General features: G+C 36.6%; 1 protein-coding gene across 2 annotated transcripts; it reads right to left on the reverse strand.

Moving 5' to 3' along the window:
* Nucleotides 1-6,511: 6,511 nt before the first annotated feature.
* On the reverse strand, nucleotides 6,512-9,970 carry LOC133536806 (diablo IAP-binding mitochondrial protein-like). Of its 2 annotated transcripts, none has more exons than XM_061877377.1 (5): nucleotides 9,763-9,970; nucleotides 9,564-9,675; nucleotides 9,359-9,484; nucleotides 7,351-7,461; nucleotides 6,512-7,222 (listed from the first exon to the last, which is right to left on the reverse strand). In XM_061877377.1, the coding sequence occupies exons 1-5, from the start codon at nucleotides 9,897-9,899 to the stop codon at nucleotides 6,920-6,922; spliced, it is 789 nt and encodes a 262-aa protein (XP_061733361.1). In that variant the 5' UTR covers nucleotides 9,900-9,970; the 3' UTR covers nucleotides 6,512-6,919. The 2 variants fall into 2 exon arrangements, with proteins under 2 accessions (XP_061733361.1, XP_061733359.1); XM_061877375.1 differs by having other exon boundaries at nucleotides 9,564-9,678.
* Nucleotides 9,971-10,247: the final 277 nt, after the last annotated feature.

The raw sequence follows: 10,247 nt of genomic DNA on the forward strand, positions 1-10,247 counted from the left end.
GGGAAGTGCTCAGAACTGTGACGCCTCCAAACTGAGAATCCCGTGACCCAAGTGGACTCACAATCTCACAATTTGCACTGTTTTACAGGACACTGTTATTAAAGAAATTCATAATCCACCTGGTGCCAGTGATATGTTGAAGGGACAGCAGTGTGGAGCTGCATTTTGCCACATACAGTTGTGGACCGTCACACATAGATTTAAATTGTCAGGAAAAAAGAGGGAGGAATTTAAAAGGTAAAAAGGTATATGTGTTTAAAAACCCGAAAATCATTTTTAAGGTTGTATTTTTTCTCTAAAATTGTCTTTCTAAATGTTATAAGAAGCAAAGTAAAAAAATAAATGAATTTATTTAAACAAGTGAAGACCAAGTCTTTAAAAGATTTTCTTGGATTTTCAAATTCTATTTGAGTTTTGTCTCTCTTAGAATTAAAAATGTCGAGCAAAGCGAGACCAGCTTGCTAGTAAATAAATACAATTTAAAAAATAGAGGCAGCTCTCTGGTAAGTGCTGCTATTTGAGCTATTTTTAGAACAGGCCAGCGGGCTACTCAAATGGTCCTTACGGGCTACCTGGTGCCCGCGGGCACCGTGTTAGTGACCCCTGATTTAACATATACAACAACTAAAGCGCTCGATCACTATGGCAGGGTCATCTGTCGTTTCATCCTGGACAATAGTCATGACAAATTTGTGCTTTGTTTTAATAATGTGCTATTTAGATTTACACGGTATGAAAACAAATGTTTAAATTAATTTAACCTTTGCAACCTCATTATTATTATTATTATTCATCCATCCATCCATCCATTTTCTAACGCTTGTCCCGTTTGGGGTCGCGGGGGTGCTGGAGCCTATCTCAGCTGCATTCGGGCGGAAGGCGGAATACACCCTGGACAAGTCGACACCTCATCGCAGGGCCAACACAGATAGACAGACAACATTCTTTCACGCCTGTAAGTTTATGTTTTGGTTTCTGTCAGGTTATGTTTAGTTTTTTGGACATTTAGTCCTGTCTTGGCACTTCCTGGTTTGTTTTCGTCTCCATGCAAACTCATTAGTTTTCACCTGTCATGTCACGTCCCTGTCCTCAGCCTCACACCTGTTTTCACTAATTATCATAGCTACTTAAGTCACTCTTTTTCTTGTCTTCATTCTGGGATCTTCACACGCACACTCCCTACCCATGCTTTTCCAACCTTCATGTCCTTGAACACCTCGCTATCCATGCCCCATTTTTCGCTCCAAGTAAGTTTTTGTATTTATGCCTCAGTGCTAGTATTGTTTTGTTTATGCCACTGCTAGTGTCTTTTGTTTCGTTTGTATATAGTCATGCCATCGTGCTGTTTAAGTTTATAGTTCATTGTCTTTCATGCCATCAAGCAAGTGTTTTTGTTTCCCCTGTTTTGTATATATTAAATAAATAAAAGATGTACTCACACTCACGCCTGGCCCGTGTTAATCATCCTCTGCGTCGAAGAAACAACTTTAATCCAAGCCTAGTTATGACACACACGAGGGCCATTTATTAGTTATTTTTTATTTTTTCTTGTATTGTGTGGTTATAATTAAATGTTTTTACTTGTAATTGTATTGAGTTTGTGGACCCCAGGAAGAGTAGTGGGTTGTTGTGGCAACCAGCTAACGGGGATCCTTAATAAAAATCAAATCATCCATCCATCTTCTTCCGCTTATCCGAGGTCGGGTCGCGGGGGCAGCAGCCTAAGCAGGAAAGCCCAGACTTCCCTCTCCTCAGCCACTTTGTCTAGCTCTTCCCGGGGGATCCCCAGACGTTCCCAGACCAGCCGGGAGACGTAGTCTTCCCAAGGTGTCCTGGGTCCTCCCCGTGGCTTTCTACCGGTTGGACGTGCCCTATACACCTCCCTCGGGAGGCGTTCGGGTGGCATCCTGACCAGGTGCCCGAATCACCTCATCTGGCTCCTCTCGATGTGGAGGAGTAGCGGCTTTGCTTTGGGTTCCTCCCGGATGACAGAGCTTCTCACCCTATCTCTAAGGGAGAGCCCCGCCACCCGGCGGAGGAAACTCGTTTTGGCCGCTTGTACCCGTGATCTTATCCTTTCGGTCATGACCCTAAGCTCATGACCATAGGTGAGGATGGGAACGTAGATCGACCGGTAAATTGAGAGCTTTGCCTTCCGGCTCAGCTCCTTTTTCACCACAACGGATCGGTACAACGTGCGCATTACTGAGGACGCCGCACCGATTCGCCTGTCAATCTCACAATACACTCTTCCCTCACTCGTGAACAAGACTCCTAGGTACTTGAATCAAATCAAATTAAAAAAAGTATACTATTGGCTGAGTTAAATAAATAAATGGATAGATAGACAGATAGATAGTTTAGTTTATTAAGGATCCCCATTAGTCTACACCGCAGTGGAGACTATTCTTCCTGGGGTCCAGATAGATAGATGGATGGATAGATAGATAGATAGTACTTTATTGATCAGGAAAATAAAACATTTAATTAGAACTTCACTTTAAAAACGCCTTCTACCTTGAACAACCAAAAAGCTGTGAAAACTATGATGCTGTGTTCCAAATTTGGATTATTTATAGACCTTGTGCTTTATACTTTACGTATATATATATATATATGTATTAATATTATTGTATTTTAATTTCTATATTGAGTTTAGAACCTCCCGGTGCTGTTTTGTACTGTTTCTGTACTTGTTTTGTTTATTTATTTGCTTGTATGCTGATTCATATTGTAAATAAAGGTTTATTAACAAAAAAAAACAAAAAAAAAATATATTGCATCTATTAAGGGCACATTTTCAATTAATCTAAGAGCAATTCTATTGTGTACCTATGTGGTTTTGGTTCGTCTATTTGGTTACATGATAGGGACAATATCTAAATGACTGCTGCCGGTATTATGCCGATGCAAACTGCAAGCACACCGAATATTTTTTTAATTAATGACAAACAAAACGGAACATAGATACAACGTAACATAACACAGTTATGTCGTAATGTTTATTTTATTTCAGTGGCCTTGTGGTTAGAGTGTCTGCCCTGAGATCGGTAGGTCGTGAGTTCAAACCCCGACCGAGTCATACCAAAGACTACAAAAATCGGACCCGTTACTTCCCTGCCTGGCACTCAGAAACAAGGGTTAGAATTGTGGGTTAAATTACCAAAATGATTCCTGAGCACGGCCACTGCTGCTGCTCACTGCTCCCCTCACCTCCCTGGGAGTGGAACAAGGGGATGTGTTAATGCAGAGAGTAATTTCACCACACCTAGTGTGTGTGTGTGTGTGTGTGTGTGTGTGTGTGTTTGTGTGTGTGTGAGACTATCAGTGGTACTTTAACTTTATCTATTGTGTTTCTTGTATTATGTTTCATGTATGCATGTGTGCATCCTATATTTATGTGTAGCAATACACAAGATGCTTTATGAATTCAAATATTGCATCATCACTGTCACCCGATTCATTCTGTGGATGCGTATTAGGCAACACAAACAACAAAAACATCAACAGTCTTTGGATCATTAATGATGCAATTTGGCTGGTAAATATTTGCAGTGGGTTTAATTATTTATGCTCGAGGCACAGGTGAGCATCACATGACATCATTACATCTAAGCAAAACAAGCCGCAACTTAACTCAACAGAGAATTGTTTGAATAATACATGACCACTTTTTGACCTTTAATGGGTTCCTTGGGAGTATTTTACATAGGAGAATAGCGCAAGTTGGGATCACTTTGGACCCCAAATCCACATGGACGACTTTAGATAGCTGTCATCAACACAATAGTTCTCATCAAGTCTCTCTTAGCTGCTGCTAATGGCTCTTAAAGCAAACATTTAAAACAAAAAAAAAAGCATCCAGCACCAGTACTAAATCTTAACTCTTCATTAGGTACTCCTACAACAGGGGTCAGCAACCCAAAATGTTGAAGGAACCACTTTGCACCAAAAATACAAAAATAGCCGCAAAAACTCAAAAGCCTTATATCAATCAATCAATGTTTACTTATATAGCCCTAAATCACTAGTGTCTCAAAGGGCTGCACAAACCACCACGACATCCTCGGTAGGAAAACTCACACCCAGTGGGACATTGGTGACAATAATGACCCAGTGGGACGTCGGTGACAATGATGACTATGAGAACCTTAGAGAGGAGGAAAGCAATGGATGTCGAGCGGATCTAACATGATACTGAAAGTTCAATCCACAATGGATACAACACAGTCGCGAGAGTCCAGTCCAAAGAGGATCCAAGACACAGCAGCGAGAGTCCCGTTCACAGCGGAGCCAGCAGGAAACCATCCCAAGCGTAGGCGGATCAGCAGCGCAGAGATGTCCCCAGCCGATACACAGGCAAGCAGTACATGGCCACCGGATCGGACCGGACCCCCTCCACACGGGAGAGTGGGACATAGAAGAAAAAGAAAAGAAACGGCAGATCAACTGGTCTAAAAAGGGAGTCTATTTAAAGTATATAAGTGTTATAATGGAGGCAATACACATAAGTGTCTATATTAGCCATATTAGCCTACTATTAGCTGACACAGATCTTCGTTAACAGAAATGCTGAAATGTAATATTTATTCTACACATTTTTACAACATTGGAAAACCTTAGTAAAAACAGAGGCTTCCTAGAGTGTCAGATAACTGTGGAAATGACTGGCTTAGAACGGCTAACGGTATAGATGTGTGTGTCCGAAAAAATGGGAGCTAGTCTTCTAATGGATTTATTACATTCTTTGCAAGGTGGGTAACGTTTGCTGTGGTCTGGAACAACATGGCACACAATTCATTGATTGAGACTTTTATTAGTAGATTGAACAGTACAGTACATATTCCGTACAATTGACCACTAAATGGTAACACCAGAATAAGTTTTTCAACTTGTTTAAGTCGGGGTCCACGTTAATCAGTTCAATTATCAGAAATGCAGCCAATAATACATACAGATAATGTGTCATGAAACAAATATAAATTAAAAATGGAGAAGACATAACGAAATTAAATTAGCTCAAATATACATACAAACGTGACAAAATAATGCAATATGTACATACATCCAGCCTAAATAACATGTTAGCATAGATCAGCTTGCAGTCATGCACTGACCAAATAGGCCTGATTAGCACTCCACACAAGCCAATAATTTTCCTGAAGGAATTAATAAAGTACTATCTATCTATCTATAACATCAACAAAGCTCACCTTTGTGCATTCACGGAACAGCATAAAACATTTGGTGGACAAAATGAGACAAAGGAGAGGTATAAAACACGTCTTTTTGTGGCAGAATCAGGGAAATTTGTACTTGTAAACAAACTACAGTGAGTTCAGGGACGCACAAATTAGTAGGACAAAACGGCGCTCGCCAAATACTCTGATCAGTGAAACATGTTTAACATAAACAATGGGATTGGTAACAATTAAGAATGTGTGTGTCATGTTGGTGCCTCTAAAGAAACCATATTAAAACTAAAAATATATTGACCCCCATCTTTTTCTATTTTTGTAAATGTTTTTTAAAAAAACTAGGGCGGCTCTAGAGCCGCGGGTTGCAGACCACCGTTCTACACAATCGAAAGCAGTGTTTCGTAACCATACAGATGTGGTCTGTATGTGCGCTCAGTTGTTATAAACTTTTCCTCCACTTGCGGCAGTAATGACAATATCAAACAAACAGAAGAAGTTTGGAGCGAAAGTCAAAGAGACGTTTCTTAAGCGCAAAAATTATGACTGACGTGGTGAAGCTTTATTTTCTTTTGCACTTAAATTATATTGAAAGTTTGTTTAAGAAACATACTATTATGAATTTGGTTTGAATCTGGTGTTATTAGTAATGCGTAATATGTCATTTTATTTTTCATCACTTTTTTTTTTTTTTTTTTTCTTTGTCATGAAAAAGGGAGGTTTTGTCATGAAAAAGAGAGTTTTTTTGTTGGTGCACTAATTTTAAGTGTATCTTGTGTTTTTCATGTTGATTTAATAAAAAAAAAAAAAAAAAAAAAAAATGTTTTTAAAAAATAAAAATTAATAAAAAATTAGTCTGCGGCCCAGTACCAATCGAGCCCGGTGGTTGGGGACCACTGATCTAAAGGCTGTCATTGAAGGTGATGTTTTCGACCTTTGAACTCTCTACCAGAGCTAAGCATTAGCTAGGTATTTTTTTTAATAAGTTTTTCAACAAATCTTACAAATATGTATCCGAAATTGTGATTTTTTATTTTTTTAAGTTAGGCACTATTTTCTTCACAATGATTTACCAGTGCACACAATAATAATCCTAATAATGGTATCGAACAGTATAGGTATGCATATGTAAATAATAATGTACAATAATACGATGTTGAAAATTAATGTAAAATATTACAAACATAATTGAATGTAATCTAATTAAAGCTGTTTTTAACTTCCCCAAGCATTGATTCATGTCAAGTACATAATGCAAATGATGTAAAAAAAAACAACAACAAAAAGTTTGAATACAATTATGACGAGGCAAACAATACATTAAAAAAGTAGTAATTTATTTAAAGAAAACTCAAATATATTTCTGCGATGAGGTTGCGACTTGTCCAGGGTGTACACCGCCTTCTGCCCAAATGCAGCTGAGCTAGGCTTCAGCAATACCCCGTAACCCCGAACGGGACAAGCGGTAGAAAATGGAGGGATGGATGGATGGATCAAATACATTTTACAAAATGTCAGCCAGATGTTTGATTGTCAGGAAAACAAAATCACCTTTTTTCATTCATAACACACCAGCACATGTCATTTCATAATATCAAGTCATTGACTGTTCTTTACCCAGTAGCTCCAAAAGTATCAATGAATCAAATAAATAGTCTTAAATAAATCAATGCCACAAGAATTACATAGTCTCATTTGTATGAAGTCAAAATACAAATATCGTCTTAGTCCTCTCGTAAATAAGCCTCGTGGATGTCGTGTTCATCGCAGTCCTCCAAGGATGAGGTGAACTCGGCCATCCTTTGGATCTCCTCTACTTTGGTCTCGGCTAGCTTCTTATCCGCCTCCGCCGACATTTTCCGAGCCTCGTCCACATGGGACTGGGCAAGCTGGATGTTGGCCCTCAGCGTGATGGACGCCTGCTCAGCTTCGGAAGTGTATGCGGCCTCAGCCGCCATTTTGCACAAGTTAACTGCCTTGATCCAAGTTGTCTCCAAGCGTTTACATTCAGTGAGCTGCTCGCTGACCTGTTGAGTGAACATCATACAGGTTAATACCATAATAATATTAAACAGTTTTTTTGTGGATGGGAGCTCTATTTTTTGTTTTCTGATGGTAAAAGGAGTTGGAGTGTCATATGAAGGGTTAAACTGACCTCGGCCTTTTGTACAAAGATGGCCCGCTGAAGGGAGTCTTCCTCAGCTGGGCTCAGTTTTCCCAGTGAGACAAGGTAACGTCTCTGCAGGGCAATGCGTGTGTGTACAGCCTGAGGAGAGACGAAAAACATATATATGAACTATGCACATACACATGACTGACATATATAGAGCCACTCGTAATAGTTTAGTGGGTCAGTGGAGTATGTCTAACAATAGTATTGATAATATTCAATTCAATTCACATTAGATAAATTTTGATTGATACATTTATCAGTAGATTGCACAGTTCAGTACATATTCCGTCCAATTGACCACTAAATGGTAACACCCGAATAAGTTTTTCAACTTGTTCTATTCTAATTTTTAAGTGTGCATATATATATATATATATATATATATATATATATATATATATATATATATATATATATATATATCTTTAAAATATCTTTAAAAATACATATGCACATGAAATGTATTTAGTATTTAGTGACAAAAATATTTATGAATATATATATATATATATATATATATATATATATATATAAATATATATATATATATATTCATAAATATTTTTAATTAGAAAAAAATATGTATAGCAAATATATATATAATATATACTATACTTATATAGAATATATATATTCTAAAATATATGCATTATACTAAATACATTTCATGTGCATATGTATTTTTAAAGATATTTTAAAAATTCTAAAATATATACTCATAGATTTATACTGTATATATATATATATAGTATAATCTCTCTCTCTCTCTATCTCTCTCTCTCTCTCTATGTATATATATATATATATATATATATATATATATATATTTATATATATATATTTATATGTATATATATATATATATATATATATATATATATATATATATATATATATATATATATATATATATATATATATGTAGGTGTGGGAAAAAATCACAAGACTACTTCCCACACCTACATATTGCGCTCTACCACGGTATCGAGCACTATTCTCTGGATAATCCAATCAAGACATATATATATATATATATATATATATATAAAGATGGTTTTCAATGAAACCATTTATATGAGTCCAGTGTGTCCACTATATATTCTAAACTATTTAAGTAATCTGATAATTCCAAAAATATTTTTTTAATTCTTATATGGTGTATTCTAAATACATTTTATGTGTTCATATATATTTCAAAACTTTTGTTTTAATTTTAAAAAATCTATTCTGAAATATACAGTATATATAGTTACAAAAAATATATTTCAAATTCAAATAGATATATTTTAATTGTACACGTTTTTCTCATGCATACATATTGATTGATTGATATACAAATAAAATGTGTTTTTATTCTAAAACTTATTTTTTTATTCTAAAAAAATCTACTCTGAAATATACAGTATATATTACATTGAGTATATAACTTATATGGTACAGTTAAAAAATTATATACATAGATAAGGTCTATATATACATATATGTAGTCTAAAATATATGCATGATGTATACTAAAAAATATATTTTGAATGAAAATAAATGTACATGTCCATTGTATATCAAAAACAGTGAACTAATTCCAAAAATATATTTCAAATTCAAATAGATATATTCTAAATGTACACATTTAATTAATCTAAAATATGTTTTTAAATAAAAAAAATTGTGTGTATATATATACATATATATATATATATATATATATATATACATATATATATATATAAATATATATATATATATATATATATATATATATATATATATATATATATATATACATATATATATATATATATATATATATATATATATATATATATATATATATATACGTTTTGGTGCACATCTGGATACATATGCAAATACTCATATGGAGCTTTAGAGCTTTAACCACATATTTAAATAGCTTTTGTGCAATAATCCTGCACACCAACGACTTTTGATTGAGGTTTTGTACTGAATGTTTAGACCCCCACAAAAAAATCACCTTTGTGTAGTTGGCGAAGGCATCGAGGAGAGCCCTGGTGCTTTGCGAGAGGAGGGTGCCCGTGCTGTCAGTGACAACCGAGGCCGCTCTTTTGATCAGGGAGTCGTGAGTGAGATGCTCCGTTTGCTGGAAAAGGTATAGGCACTTTTAATGAACATGATCCACTGCCTGAGAAATTAAATATATATAGTCTAGGCTCACACACCTGCACAGACGGGTTCAAAGTCAACGATGCTGTGTTTGCCTGTGCGGCGTCCTTCCATTGCACCGTCTTCCTGTTCGTGGCCTGTCTGCTGCTGATGAGGACGCTGGCAGAGCTGCTGTTCCAAAACAATTGCAAAAAAAGTGTCAAAAGAAGCCATGCCACCATGCCTGGTGATACAGTTACTCTAAATATACTGTACCTGAGGAAGCGGCTGCAAGCTGCTCCCCTCCTGAGGACACTCTTCTTGCTTTGCAGAGCCGAAACATCTGCTTGCAACCTCAAAAGTCCTCCTGCGGCCCGGCTGGCACACGCTGAACACTGTCGTACTGCTTGCATTTTCAACCTAGGACTAGATTACACTGTATGTCTTGTTCTGCTGCCAGTCTGCTGCTTTTGCTTCCTCCAGTCGCGCGCCGCTTGTATTTATGCAGCCCCCCATTGCGTAAAAGTCATTGATCTGTTGACTCTGCCTGCAAATGTGCGCATTTGTCTTTATCTCGCAAAAGGCCACAGATCACGTACGTGCAGATTGCAGTTGGTCGGTAGTAAACCGCTCTCCTTGGTGCACATTTGCTTGGAGAGATGTTAGCAGTAAACAGCAATTCATCGCCATCATTTCTGCATCTATAACATGTTGTGTCACCACATGTTGGGCTTGATTGCAGACACTTAACGCAGTCTGCA

The sequence above is a fragment of the Nerophis ophidion genome, linkage group LG18 (genome assembly GCF_033978795.1).
Source record: "Nerophis ophidion isolate RoL-2023_Sa linkage group LG18, RoL_Noph_v1.0, whole genome shotgun sequence".
NCBI classification, from domain to species: domain Eukaryota; kingdom Metazoa; phylum Chordata; class Actinopteri; order Syngnathiformes; family Syngnathidae; genus Nerophis; species Nerophis ophidion.

Excerpts from the sequence above, each read along its gene's own strand:
- LOC133536806 (XM_061877375.1), bottom strand. The coding sequence starts at position 9,899 with ATGCAAGCAGTACGACAGTGTTCAGCGTGTGCCAGCCGGGCCGCAGGA. Across the intron at positions 7,462-9,358 it reads CCTTCGCCAACTACACAAAG|GCTGTACACACACGCATTGC; the intron begins GTGATTTTTTTG and ends GTCTCTCCTCAG. Across the intron at positions 7,223-7,350 it reads TCTTTGTACAAAAGGCCGAG|GTCAGCGAGCAGCTCACTGA; the intron begins GTCAGTTTAACC and ends TTCACTCAACAG.